The sequence below is a fragment of the Aulonocara stuartgranti genome, assembly GCF_965226115.1.
Source record: "Aulonocara stuartgranti genome assembly, chromosome: 10".
Classification (NCBI taxonomy): Eukaryota; Metazoa; Chordata; class Actinopteri; order Cichliformes; family Cichlidae; genus Aulonocara; species Aulonocara stuartgranti.
In genome coordinates this window covers 1,971,774-1,987,007 of record NC_138946.1, presented here as the reverse complement: position 1 = coordinate 1,987,007, position 15,234 = coordinate 1,971,774, and the positions used below count along the sequence as shown (strand labels likewise).

The 15,234-nt window shown below is 44.5% G+C and overlaps 1 protein-coding gene and 1 long non-coding RNA gene across 2 annotated transcripts in view; both read left to right on the top strand.

Annotated features, from left to right (window-relative positions):
* Positions 1-15,234, top strand: part of LOC309715298 — a 94,754-nt gene that overhangs the window by 29,476 nt on the left and 50,044 nt on the right. The gene's annotated exons all lie outside the window — the stretch shown is intronic.
* Positions 2,007-3,085, top strand: LOC309715249 (olfactory receptor 8G17-like; the record flags this gene model as incomplete). The annotated part of the gene is made up of 1 exon (XM_082548228.1): positions 2,007-3,085. The coding sequence occupies exon 1, from the start codon at positions 2,141-2,143 to the stop codon at positions 3,083-3,085; it is 945 nt and encodes a 314-aa protein (XP_082404354.1). The 5' UTR covers positions 2,007-2,140.

Here is a 15,234-nt window from a genome sequence, read left to right as displayed (position 1 = left end):
ACCTGTCTGCCTGGGCGGAGCTCTGATTGGGCTCCTGCCCTTGGCCCACGCACCTGCAGCTGATCTCGAGTGAATTGCAGTTGATCCCTGGCTCTTCTTAAGGCTGGGGCTCTGAGCTATTCGTTGCTGGAATATTGAGTAACCCTCATCAGTATTGCCTGGCTTCATTGTGAATCAGTTGTTCCCGTGCTTGCCGCCGACTTACCCTCGTCTATGTTTATAGGTTTATTTGGACCCGCCCGTTTTGACCCCGTGAGTGTGAGTGGGTTGCTCGTGTGAGGAGTGTTTGGACAAGGAGCGGAGCAAGTGTGAAGAAGTGTGTTTCCCCGGCCTATTTATCCCCGGGACCCTGGTGTTTCTCTCCACCCCCCATTCATGTGTACATAGCGCACTGGAGTTATTAATAAAGTGTTGTTGAAACATGATACCTCAGTCTGTGCCTGAGTCCGTCCACCACCGTGACAAACCTGGCTTAATAAATGAGATCTTTGCCAACTCGATCCGTTGTCAGTATTACAAATTTACTTCTCCAATTCTATTAATATGAATTAAAGTCATTACATTTCTGTCAGTACCAGATTGCTAAAATAAAAGGGAGTAATGCAACACTGCTGAAACTGCTTCTGAAGCACTGCTTTTTGCACTCTATATGCTAGGGGTGCAACGATACTCGTATCGATATTGAACCATTCGATACAGTGCTTTCGGTTCGGTACGCATATGTATCGAACAATACAAAATTTTTAATTTATTTTATCAACTTTCCTTCTGACGATGCTGTCTGTGTTGAGCGCTCAGTGGATCTGCGCTCGACAGTGCAGCCTAGGCGGAGTAGTCGAACGCAGATTCACTGAGCGCAGGGCAAGCTAACGAGACAGAAGTTAAGCTCTCGTTGCAACATGGCAAATTGAACCTCCCCCACCCTCATTCTGGCGTTTGGAACTATTTTGGTTTCCATGTGACGGTATGACCCTGAAGGTAAGCGCGTCATGGACTAAAGTAAAACAGTATGTCGGATGTGCCACGTAATGCTCAATTACATGGGTGGGAACTAGTGCGTTAGCGCAGTTAGCTCGTTAACGTGTTGGCCGTCCAGCCCCATGCACGGGGCGATCCGTGTTAGCTTGTTAACGGAGATTTGCCGTGTTGTGGCGTTAACGTCATTTCAGATTAACGCTGACAGCTCTAGTGGGAACACAACGAATTTGACTGCACATTTACTCCGACAGCATCCTAGTGCAAAGACAAGTGGAAGCAGACAAAAACAACAAGCAGGCTACAAACTTTACCCGAGTCGTTTAGACAGCCGTTAGCACATGATTCTCCTTATGGGCACCTGACATGTTTAACATTCTGCTGAGAGTATAGCCCAGAAGAAGCGTATAGTATAGCTTTTATTTTGGAAAGAGACATTTCTCTGTAATAAACTCTTTTCCAAAGATGAGTGATTCCTCCATCAGATAGATTTATTATTTTGTTACTTTGTTTTTTCAGCAACATTAAATTTAAAAACTGTACTTTTGAGTTAAAATATATATTTATAATTTTAATAAATGACAAATTAAAAAGGCATGAACATTTTTTTTGTGTCGAAAAAATATCGAACCGTGACACCAAAGTATTGAACCAAACCGAACCGTGAATTTTGTGTATCGTTGCACCCCTACTATCTGCGTGTATTATAAGGAAAAGATGGAAAGAAATTCCTTGTCAAAATAAAAGATATCTGAATGAATTGAAATGGTAAAATGCTTGTTCCTACTAATTTGGTCATTTGTGGGTGTTGTGTGCCTTCTATTGGAGGATTATTGGTAAGGGCCCTGATAACAAAGGAATTGCCTTGAGTTTTCACGAACAAAGCACCTTTGATCTTATTATCATTGCAATTACATCATTCAAAATCTGAGGCAATGTGGACACCCTCTGGGAGTCTGTGCCTATAAGACAGCGGAGAACAGTGGCAAACAAGCTGTGCGTTGATGTATTAGTCTACCAACAGCTTTACATCAGCTTTTCTATAACTCAGCCTCATTGTTTTCACTACTATAAAGTTCCTCCTGTAACTTTTATTGTTTCTGATAAGATCATATGGACTTACTATCTCATAAGATCTGTAAGTGTAAAATAACGTTCTTTCAGGATGATGGAGAACTACACCTACAACAGCTACATCCTCCAGTTAGAGGGCTTAAACACTTCAAAGGATTCTCTCTACCCCGCCTTTCTTTTCTTGTTTTTCTCCTACCTGTTTATAATGATTATAAATGTGGGCATTACTATTTTGATTGTCATGAACAAGAATCTTCACCAGCCCATGTATCTCCTTTTTTGCAACTTGCCATTGACTGATATTCTTGTAAACTCTATCGTGGTGCCCCGTTTGCTTATAGACCTTATGAGACCTCCATCTGAGCGCCTCATTAGTTATTATCAATGTGTTGTTCAGGCCTACATTGCGCACTTGGTTGGAACCACAAGTCACACTGTTCTCATGATTATGGCCTATGACAGATATGTGGCCATTTGTAATCCTTTTCACTATGTTTCCATAATGACCAACAAAATGATGATCAAGCTGACAGTTTGTGCCTGGGGAGTGGCCTTTGTTTTGGTCGGGATTCTTCTAGGTCTGACCACACGACTGAGTCGATGCAGGACTTTGATCACAAACCCCTACTGTGACAATGCCTCATTGTTTAAACTTTCCTGTGAAAGTGTGGTCATTAACAACATCTATGGTATCACTTTCACTGTGGCTCTTTATGTGGGCTCTATAGGGGCAATAGTTCTTTCCTATACAAGCATTGCAGTGGTTTGTCTGACCAGTAAGAACAAGTCTTTGAACAGTAAAGCGTTGAAGACCTGCAGCACTCATCTGGTTGTTTATCTGATTTTGACACTTAGTGGAATGGCACTTATTACTCTGCATCGCTTCCCTCAGTACTCAGAGTACAGAAAAATCTCTGCTCTTCTGTGTTATATGGTTCCAGGCAGTCTGAACCCCATTATTTATGGTGTGCAGTCCAAAGACCTACAAAAAGCCCTTTTGAAGTTTTGTGTATCCAAGAAGGTTTTGGCATCATAAACAGAATGTGTTTCTGTTTGTTTTTATAGAAATTCAACATCTAAAGGGAGATCATCTCTGACAGCTATTTTAATCATAATTAGATGGAAGTTAATGTTTTTGCTGCTGTAAGAAATTAATGTATAAAACTTTAGTCAGCATTTCAAAATGTGTGTATGTTTGTGTAAAATAAAAGCTTAAGCCAATCTGTGGTTTTGTCTCATTCATGAAGTTTAATTTACATTAGATGACGTTAAAGACAAAAGCAAATATTCGCTATCTGCTGGTAAGCCTTTGTTAAACACAGACACAAGGACTGTGCAGTTTTATTGGAGCTAAATACATAATTAGTATTTAAGAAGAACATAATGGTATGAAACCAGCAATAACACCCGGTTATACCGATGTAATGAATCAGAGTAATGGCCAAGAGAATACCTTTGCATGGGAGTAATTTTTAGTATTCTTACTTATACCATAGCTTTCATTTAAAACCAAAAAAGACAATCTCTGGACTAGGGATGGGTACCGGTGTCCGGTGCCATGATGGCACCGGTTCTGACATAAACGGTAGTAACCAGACCGAAAAGCAGCGCACATTTCGGTGCTTTATTTCGGTGCTTTTTTTTCCTGAGCTGTGATACACTTCTAGACAATCATTTTACGTTTCCGAGGATAGTAGGCGGGGCCAGGTACGTACGTTCTTTTATGCAGAGCTACAGATTAAAAATGCCCAAGGCGAAGCGGTCAAAAGTCTGGCTGTACTTCACAGCAAAAGATGCAAACTCAGCAGCCTGCAACAAGTGCTTTAAGCTGATACTGTCAAAGGAGGTAACTCCTCAAATCCGATGAAACACCTAGCGACGCATAGCGTTTTTTTCTCTCCAAAAACCAAGAAATGCGCTGTATTTGATAGCTTGCTGCGAGACCTCACACCGAGCGCATCTACTGCGGTGTGGTGCCTGTTATCGGACCCGGAGTTAGCAACATACCTAAAAACACGAAGAGGAGAGTCCTGGCCCCTAGCCCTGCCAGTGTAGCAGAAATGATGACGGATGATGATGGCAGCAGCAGCAGCAGCCGTTCTTCTCTGCGTGAGTAATTTACGTTGAGTAGGCTAACCACGTTATTAAATTAATGCATGTAAGGTGAACTAGCAAATATCATCATATCTACATGCGGCTGTCTTCTTGTTTGATGGCAGCTACTCCCTTCACCCTGGCCAAAAAGGCTAAAATGACCAAAGAAAAAGAGGGAAAAAGCTGAACATGAGAGGTTTTTGGACAAAGTTTGTGTTTTTTCCATTGTTTATGCACTGCTTCCAGCCAAGAGTGATACCATATATGCCCTATAGCTGCAGAAAAGGCTAACATTGTTATCTTTTTACAAAAACCAAATCAAATCAAATCACTTTTATTGTCACATCACATGTGCAGGTACATTGGTACAGCACATGTGAGTGAAATTCTTGTGTGCGAGCTTCACAAGCAACAGAGTTGTGCAAAATACAATAATGTAAACAAGCAAAATACAAGAATGGCTACATCTGAAACTAATAAATATATGTACAATATATAATAGTATATGCATTTCTGGATGTGTATAGTAAATATTTTCCTACGTGTGTGTGTGTGTGTGTACACATATTTTACAAATTAAATAGAGTAAACAATAAATAAAATATATAAAATATACAGAGTTGAGACATGTGCAAAACAGTGGCATTACTGTACAGTATGGAGTGCATAATGTTAAAGTTCCAGTAGTGAAGCTGAGGTGTCTATGACGTGTTCAGCAGTCTGATGGCCTGGTGAACCAGCTGAACATGAGAGGTTTTTGGACCAATTTTGTGTTCTCCATTCTTTAAGCACCGGTTCGAGCACCGTTTAAGCACCGGCACCGTTTCAAAAGTACCGATTTGGCACCGGTATCGGATAAAACCTAAACGATACCCATCCCTACTCTGGACTTATATCTGATTGAGATGTTTATATGAACTTAAACAGGCCGCTTAAAATACAGCTGAATTAAAACAATACTCCAAATCCCTCACATTTATGACACATGCACACTAGCCAATTTTGTTCTTACTACTGTGCATATGTTGGCAAATCAGACTGGAACAGTGAATTAGGAACAGTTCACAAAATCAGCACATATCACCATTTTGGTTCAGTATTGTATATGTAAGAAACTGAACCTAAACTGAAAGAATAATAATAAGTGTGTGAATGCGAGAGTGAATGAATAGTGGAAATTAGTCGAATTGTAAAGCGCTTTGGGTGCCCTGAAAAGTGTTATATAAAACCAATCCATTATAATAAGGCAATTTGGCATTAGGCATGTCATTGTGATAATCTTAAGTGAGATTCTTGTACAGTAAAATTTGAGTTGTTGATTTCCAAATGCATTTCATTTGTGAGGTAAAAAAACCCCATTAAGATTGTTTTCTTTAAATTCATAAAGTTACTGCATAAAGTACATCAATAGTTACTCATTCTCTCATGTTAACTAAAAGGAAAATGTTTTTAAAGAGTATGATTTTTATGCTAAAATACAATGACCCTGCCATCTGTCAGACCTTTCGTGCATGTTCAGAACACAAGGGGTATAAAGTTCAGTCTTTTTTTTTTGACTCTTGGTCTGCTTCACCTTCTTCACTTTGGGGCCTAGTTGTCTGTGACAAAAAGAAATTACAAACAGAGATTAACAATAACCCAGTTATTTATAATACAATAAGGTTTTGGAGGGAAATGCACAAAAGGTTGGGCAGAGAAGATTTTTTTGACTCCTTTATTGAGAAACAAAGACTTTGTTCTAGGAATGTCTCGCAGTCTGTTTGATATGTGGCATAACAACAGGCTAAGGGTGATTTGTATTTAAACAACACACTGATGAACTTTCAGCAACTGGATTCAAATTTTAATATTCCTAGAGACAATTTTTTTGGGCTTTCTCCATGTTTGTCATTTTGTTAATTCTGAAATTTCACAATCTGCAGAAACAGCTATGTATGAAGATTTGGAGACTTTTCTTATTAAACAAAAAGACAGAACTCATTTTATTTCTGCCTTTTATTCTTTACTTTATACTCATAGTAGCAGCACATTGAGTGCTATTCATAAATGGGAGAGAGATCTTAATAATCAATATGTGGAGGAGGAGTGGAAACATAGCTAGATCTACTTTTACTTGCAACTGTTTGCAAGATACCCAATAAAAAAATTTGACACCGCCTAACTCCTAATGCCTGCATAAGATTACACCTGATGTGTCTGTATCAAATCAAATTCAAATTTTATTTGTCACGTACACAGTCATACACAGTACGATATGTAGTGAAATGCTTGGACAACTGCTCGTGACCTAAAGAGAACAAAAAAGGAAAAGGCTATGAATAAGATAGGAAATAAATATGAAAAATTAAAAAGGGTAAATTTAACTAGGAAGGAATAAAATATAAATTAAGGTTAAAAATGAAATAACTGTACAACACAAATTAGAATGAAGGGTAAATTTAACTGGGAAGAATAAGATAAAGATAAATATATAAATTAAAGTTGAAAATAAAATAACTGTACAACAAAATACACAATATAGAACTATATAAGAATGTATGAAGAAATATAAATATAAATAAATATATACACAATAACAGCAGCTGTACAAGTATTAACCGGAAATGAAGAATATAGTGACCAGTGTTGTGCAAAACCAAAGTCCAGAAAGTCCAGTGTGTGTGTAAGAACCATATGTGTGGGTCAGTACTGTGTGGTGGTGTGATTGAGAGACCGTATCGCCTGCGGGAAGAAGCTCCTCCTCAGTCTCTCTGTGTTGGTCTTCAGGGAGCGGAATCGCTTTCCTGACCTCAACAGAGAGAACAGTCTGTTGTTGGGATGGCTGAGGTCCTTCACGATCTTCCTGGCCTTGGTCCAGCACCGCCTGCTGTAGATTGAGTGCAGGTCAGGGAGCTCGGAGCGGATGGTGCGCTCAGCTGACCGCACAACCCTCTGTAGAGCTCGTCTGTCCTGCATGGTGCTGTTCCCGAACCAGGTTAAGATGTTTCCCGCCAGGATGCTCTCTATGGTGCACGAGTAAAAGTTCCTGAGCACCTTGGAGGGCAGTTGGAAGTCTCTCAAGCGTCTGAGGTGGTAGAGACGCTGTCAGGCCTTTTTCACCACGGTGTTGATGTGACAGGACCATGACAGGTCCTGCGTGATGTGAACTCCGAGGTATTTGAAGCTGTCCACTCTCTCCACTGGGCACTCGTTGATGACGGGGGTCTGGTAGTTCCTCTCCTGCTTAGTGCTGAAGTCCACTATCAGCTCCTTTGTCTTACTGACGTTTAGAAGGAGGTTGTTCCTCTGGCACCAGTTCTCCAGATTCCTAATCTCCTTCAGGTAGGCCGTCTCGTTGTTATCAGAGATCAGGCCCACCACGACGGTGTCGTCAGCAAACTTGATGATGGTGGTGGAGCTGGTAGTGGCCACACAGTCATATGTGTACAAAGAGTACAGCAGGGGGCTCAGAACACACCCCTGGGGGGCTCCAGTGCTGAGAGTGGTGGAGGCTGAGACATGTCCGCCCATCCTTACTGCCTGTGGTCTGCCAGTTAGGAAGTTGGAGATCCACTGACACATAGATGAGCTGAGTCCCAGATGCTCCAGCTTGGTGGTGAGTGTGGAGGGAATTATGGTGTTAAATGCAGAGCTGTAGTCTATGAAGAGCATTTTAACATAATTCCCCCTTCTAGTGTCCAAGTGAGTGAGTGATGTGTGGAGGAGATGAGAGATGGCATCGTCTGTGGAACGATTTGGATGGTAAGCGAACTGTAGTGGGTCCAGTGTGTCTGGTAGTGAAGAAATGATGAAGTCTCTGACCAGGCGTTCAAAGCACTTCATCACTACTGAGGTGAGGGCTACAGGGCGATAGTCATTGAGAGAAGCAGGGTGGGGTTTCTTCGGGACAGGAACAATGATGGACTCTTTGAAGCATGTGGGGATCACCGACTGAGATAACGAGATGTTGAATATCTCAGTGAACACAGGAGCTAGCTGGTATGCGCAGTCTCTGAGGATACGACCTGGGATGCCGTCTGGTCCTGCTGCTTTCCTGGTGTTCACTCTCTTGAAGGCTCTCCTTACTTCATGCTCGGAGATGACGAGCACGTTTCCGGTGCTGGCAGTATCTTCCTGTCTGCAGCCGTTAGCGCCGCTAACACTAGCATTGTTGGAGACCTTAGCTGCAGCCTCGAAGCGAGCATAGAAAGTGTTCAGCTCGTCTGCCAGAGTCACGGCCGCGTTCGTCATACCGGTTGTTGGTGCTTTATAGTCCGTTATTGTCCTTAGTCCCCGCCACAGGCTCCTAGAGTCACTCTGTTGGAGTTGTGACTCTAGTTTCCTCCCGTAGCGCTGCTTCGCCTTTTTCACCGCCCTCCGCACGTTATATGACGCGGCTTTGTACGGGTCCATGTCCCCCGTCATGAGTCCCGTGTTGTAGGCAGCGGTGCGGGATCTCAGAGCGTCGCGGATGGTTTTATCCACCCACGGCTTCTGGTTGGGAAACGTTGTGATAGTCTTTGTCTCCACGGTATCATCCGCTAGTTTCCCGATGAATCCCACAACCGCTTCCGTAAACACGTTGACGTCATCGTCGGAGCTGTTTCTGAACATGCCCCAGTCTGCGTCATCGAGTGCGTCCTGTAACGCGGCCACCGATTGATCCGTCCAGCGCGCGACCTTCCTCTGAACCGGAACTTCCTGTTTCAGCCTTTGTTTGTATTTTGGCATGAGGAAGATGGCGGCGTGATCAGATTTGCCAAACGGGGGGCGGGATTGTGCCTTGTAGCCGTCCTTGACCGTAGTGTAGCAGTGGTCCAGTGTCCTGGTGGGGCAGGTGATGTGTTGATAAAAGTTCGGCGCTGCACGTTTGAGGTTGGCGCTATTAAAGTCCCCCGTCACAATAAGCGCAGCGTCCCGGTGTTGTGTCTGGTGCTGTGTGAGTGCCTCATGCAGCTCGCATAAGGCGGTGACCGTGTCCGCTTGTGGTGGAATATAAACGGCACTTACAATGACCGATGTAAATTCCCGAGGTAGATAAAAAGGACGACACATGATGGACAGTAGTTCCAGATTTGGTGTGCAGGAGCGTGTGAGAGGAACAACGTTCGCACTGTTGCACCAGTTGTTGTTCACCATTAAACACACGCCGCCTCCCCTTGACTTCCCCGAGTCCCGTGTCCTGTCCATGCGGTGAACCGAGAAGAACTCGGCCGGCTGGATGGCGTGGTCCGGCACCGCTGGGTTCAGCCATGTCTCGGTGAAGCAGAGGAGATTGCAGTCCCGAATGTCTCTCTGGAACTTTATCCTGGCCCTGAGGTCGTCAAGCTTGTTCTCCAGTGACTGGACGTTGGCGAGCAGGATGCTAGGCAGAGGTGTGCGGTGTGCACGAGCTCTCAGCCTGTTCCTGACGCCGGCTCGCTTCCCTCTAGGCCGCCGCCGCTTCCCTTTGTTCTCCCTCGAGATCTCACTCGGCCAGCTCGGATCCGGAGTTAAAAACTTCGAATTGTGAGTACATTGTATACCAATAGAAACAAGAGTGTCACTGTCATACCTAATGTACCCAATGGTGATGATTTTGCCGATTTAGAAACGCTGAAAACTAACTTAAAAAGCAAAGACAAAGAAAAAGTGGTCGGAGCAGTCGTGACGGCAGCCGACCTCACCGGCGCCATTAAATGTCAAAAAGAAACTTGTACCTTTTCCCATTACTTTTGGCAATGCAAACTAATTAAAAGATTTTGGAGTTCTATATCTCAAGATCTGAGTAATATCTTTAAGAATTGGATCCAAAAGGACCCTGGATATTTTATTCTTGGTTTACCTTCAAAAGAATTAACATTAACTTACTCACAGCGTAAATTATGTGATAAAATATTGTTGTTAGCTCAGAAATGTTTTCTTATTCTTAACTGGGTTAACTTCCTAAGACCTGAACTCTTCCACGGCATGCATTTTTAATTTCTCTTTGATATTTGGGCTGATTGGAACCCAATGAATGTAAAAACAAAGAATTACTGTTTTGTTTTTTTACCCGATTTTAGTTTCTAAGAAAAATGAGAGCCACATATGAAGAAATTCGTTTTAAATTTTGATAAAACAGAGGCAGTGTAATGTTCTCGTAAGTGGATATCAGTCCCTTGTGGAGCTAAAATTAGTATTTTGGTCTAGACAACCCAAAATGTGATTTTAGATGGTGACTGGATTGCTTTTGAAATGCCTTTGAAATTGTCTTGTTCTTTCAGGTCCATGCAAAATAAAAACAACATCTTCACAATACAGCTGGAGGGTTTAAATGTCCCACAGGAAGCCACATATGCTGTGTTTCTTTTTCTTTTTTCTCCTACTTGTTTCTAATTGTTGCAAATGTGGGCATTGCTGTTTTGGTTTTTGTTGACAAGAGTCTTCACCAGCCCATGTATATCCTTTTTTGTAATCTGTCCATTAATGATTTATTTGGAAACTCTATCACGATCCCTCGTTTGCTTGTAGACATGTTGAGGCCTCCGTCTGAGCGCCTCATCAGTTATTATGAATGTGTGGTCCAAGCTTTCACCACACATATGTTTAGTACCACAGCTCACACAGTGCTTATGATAATGGCCTTTGACAGATATGTAGCGATCTGTAATCCTCTGCGTTATGCTGCAGTAATGACAAATAAGATGTTGATGAAGCTGACAGTTTCTGCCTGGGGGGTGGCCTTTGTTTTGGTTGGGATTCTGCTCGGTCTGACCTTGAGACTGGGCCGATGCAGAACTCTGATCAAAAGCCCCTATTGTGACAATGCTGCACTGTTTAACCTGTCCTGTGAGGATGTGTTCATTAACAATGTCTATGGCCTCACTTTCACTGTGCTTTTGTTCACAGGTTCTATTGGTAGCATGGTTCTTACCTATACTAAGATTACTGTGGTGTGTCTAACCACTAAGAACAAGTCCTTGAACAATAAAGCCTTGAAGACCTGCAGCACTCACCTGGTTGTATATCTGATTTTTTTGTTCAGTGGTATGTCCATAATCACTCTGCATCGCTTTCCTGAGTACTCAGGGAGCAGAAAAATTGTTGCTGTCCTGTATCACATCATCCCTGGAAGCCTCAATCCCATCATTTATGGTATGCAATCCAAAGAGATATATCAAATGTTAAGTTAAAGAAGGTTTTGCCATTATATTAAAGACAATTTTCAGGGTTATTTGAACAGTTTGAAGTGACATATTAATGTTTTTTAAACTGACAGTGTGCAGAGATTGTAACCTGATTGTAACCAGGGCGCCACGATCTTCAGTAAGTTGGACTTGCGCAACGCCTACCATCTGGTGAGAATCCGTGAAGGGGATGAGTGGAAAACGGCCTTCAATACTCACCTGGGCCATTTCGAGTACCTTGTGATGCCGTTCGGCCTGACCGATGTGCTTTTGTCTACTTAGAAGAGATTCTCGTCTTCTCCAAATCTAAAGCGGAACATGAGGTCCATGTAAGGCAGATCCTGCAGCGCCTACTGGAAAATAGGCTCTTTGTTAAAGGAGAGAAATGCGACTTCCACATGGATTCAGTGGCATTTGTGGGCTACATCATCACCAGAAGGGATTTGAAACCTGACCCGGCAAACGTTCAGGCAGTGTTGGACTGGCCCAAACCACCCGATCGCCGGCAGCTTCAGCGCCTTCTGGGGTTTGCTAACTTCTACAGACGTTTCATCAGGGATTTTAGTAAAGTTGCTCTACCTCTCACTAGGTTAACGTCACCCAAGGTGCCATTCCAATAGGACCGGCTGGCTCAGGAAGTCTTCTCTTGCCTCAAGGAACAGTTCGCCACCGCCCCAATCCTTCGCCAGCCAGACCTCTCCCTGCAGTTCATCATGGAGGTGGATGCATCAGAGACTGGAGTAGGGGCCGTGCTCTCTCAACAGTTCGAAGGTAAGCTCCACCCCTGTGCCTTTTTCTCCCGTCGTCTTTCCCTAGCCGAGAAGAATTATGACATCGGAGACCGCGAACTTCTGGCCGTGAAGCTGGCTCTGGAGCAGTGGAGACACTGGCTGGAGGGGGCCGCACAGCCGTTTATTGTATGGACTGAATACATCCGCTCGGCGAAATGGCTCAACACATGGCAGGCCTGGTGGGCTTTGTTTTTCACCCGGTTTAATTTCACCATCACTTACAGGCCAGGCTCCCGAAACGTTAAACCAGACGCTCTTTCCTGGCAATTCGCTCCAGTCGGAGAGAAGTCTGACCCTGGATCTGTTCTGCCTGCTTCCTGTATTATTGGAGCCGTTACGTGGGAGATCGAAGAGCTCGTCCGGGAGGCACAAGAAACCGACCCTGATCCTGGCACGGGCCCCCCTGATCAACTCTTCGTTCCGGCGGCTGTCCGGTCCCAAATGCTCCAGTGGGCTCACACAGCCCATTTTTCCTGCCATCCAGGAGTTAACCGCACCACTGCATTCCTGTGCAGGTATTTCTGGTGGCCCGCCCTCATTAAAGACTCACGGGAGTACGTAACCGCCTGCACCACTTGTGCTCAAAATAAGCACTCCAATCAACACCCGTCTGGACGTCTGCAGCCACTCTCCACACCCAGCCGACCCTGGTCCCACATCTCTCTGGATTTCGTCACTGGTCTGCCACCATCTGCAGGTAACACTACAATATTGACCATTGTTGACCGTTTCTCCAAAGCTGCCCATTTCATTGCGCTTCCTAAGCTCCCTACAGCCTTGGAGACTGCTCGACTCCTCACCACACATGTTTTTCGGCTCCATGGCATCCCTGAGGACATCGTCTCGGACGGGGCCCTCAGTTCACGTCACGGGTGTGGAAGGAGTTCTGCTCTGCCATAGGAGCCAAGGTCAGCCTCTCCTCTGGCTTCCATCCTTCCGCCATGGATGGAGTATGCTCACACCAGTCACACATCCTCTGCTACCGGCGTGTCACCCTTCAATGCGTCTCTGGGATACCAACCACCTCTGTTTCCCATGGTTGAAGTTGAGCATACTGTTCCATCTGTCCGACATCACCTCCGCATGTGTCGCAGGGCCTGGCGGGCCACTCAGGCGGCTTTACTCCGGATGAAGGAACGCAATAAAGCGCTCGCGGATTGCCACCGGAGGACAGCCGCCCCTGAATATGTGGTGGGGCAGAAGGTATGGCTCTCCACTCGATTCGTGCCCTTACGTGCCGAATCGAAAAAACTCTCCCCCAACTTCATCGGCCCATTTGAAATCAGTGCTATAATCAACCCTGCATCCGTCCGATTGGCACTGCCACGCAATATGCATGTTCATGATGTATTCCATGTCTCTCAGGTCAAGCCAGTGGTCTCCAGCCCGGTGTGCCCTCGTTCGAGGCCCCGCCGCCCCCCCGGCTCGTGGATGGCCAGCTGGTTTACACCGTCTCGTGCGTCATGGACTCCCGGCGCCGGGGATTTCAGTACGTGGTTGACTGGGAGGGCTACGGGCTAGAGGAACATTCCTGGGTGCCCCGGTCGGCTAGCGTGGATAGAGGTCTGCTCCGGGACTTCCACTGCCTGCACCCGGGTAAGCCTGGTGGGTCACCGGGAGGCTCCCGTTGAGGGGGGGGGGGGGGAAGGGTACTGTCATGGTCCCTGTGCCTCCCCGGCCAGCCCAGTGTGGCCACAAGTTTTTGTTGTTTTTCTCTCTCTCCCTCTCTCTCTCCTACCTGTCTGCCTGGGCGGAGCTCTGATTGGGCTCCTGCCCTTGGCCCACGCACCTGCAGCTGATCTCGAATGAATTGCAGTTGATCCCTGGCTCTTCTTAAGGCTGGGACTCTGAGCTATTCGTTGCTCGAATATTGAGTAACCCTCATCACTATTGCCTGGCTTCATTGTGAATCAGTTGTTCCCGTGCTTGCCGCCGACTTACCCTCGTCTATGTTTATAGGTTTATTTGGACCCGCCCGTTTTGACCCCGTGAGTGTGAGTGGGTTGCTCGTGTGAGGAGTGTTTGGACAAGGAGCGGAGCAAGTGTGAAGAAGTGTGTTTCCCCGGCCTATTGATCCCCGGGACCCTGGTGTTTCTCTCCACCCCCCCTTCACGTGTACATAGCGCACTGGAGTGATTAATAAAGTGTTGTTGAACCATGCTACCTCAGTCTGTGCCTGAGTCCGTCCACCACCGTGACAAACCTGGCTTAATAAATGAGATCTTTGCCAACTCGATCCGTTGTCACTATTACAAATTTACTTCTCCAATTCTATTAATATGAATTAAAGTCATTACATTTCTGTCAGTACCAGATTGCTAAAATAAAAGGGAGTAATGCAACACTGCTGAAACTGCTTCTGAAGCACTGCTTTTTGCACTCTATCTGCTAGGGGTGCAACAATACTCGTATCGATATTGAACCATTCGATACAGTGCTTTCGGTTCAGTACGCATATGTATTGAACAATACAAAATTTTTAATTTATTTTATCAACTTTCCTTCTAATGATGCTGTCTGTGTTTAATAGTTTAATAGTTTAATTATTTATATAGCACATTTAATTACAACAGGAGCGTTGACCAAAGTGCTGTACAAGAATACAACATACATAATAAAAACAACTTAGAGTATTAAAGGCAAACACCAAATATGAATTAACAAATAACTCTCATGCTGTATTAAAAGCCAGTAAATAAAAATGCATTTTAAGATAAGATTTAAAAAGATTGACAGTATGAGCCTGTCTGATGTGTAGGGGTAAATTATTCCACAGCTTAGGCGCTACGACTGCAAATGCTCGATCACCTCTATGAACCAGCCTCGACCTTGGTACAGCTAAAAGCAAAAGATCACTTGATCTAAGAGATCTAAGGGGGGTATAAGTCTGCAAGAGGTCAGACAAATACCCGGGAGCCTGTCCATTCAGGGCTTTGTAAGTCAACAATAAAATTTTAAAATTAATTCTTAAGCGGACAGGGAGCCAATAAAGGGAGGCAAGTACCGGGGAAATGTGTTCACATCTTTTAGTATGTGTCAGAAGACGAGCTGCAGAATTCTGGACCAACTGCAGCCTTGCCAGGCAGGTCTGGCTGTCTCCAGCATATAAGGAGTTACAATAGTCCAGCTGGGATATAATAAAAGCATGAATCGCTCGTTCAAAGTTTTTAAAA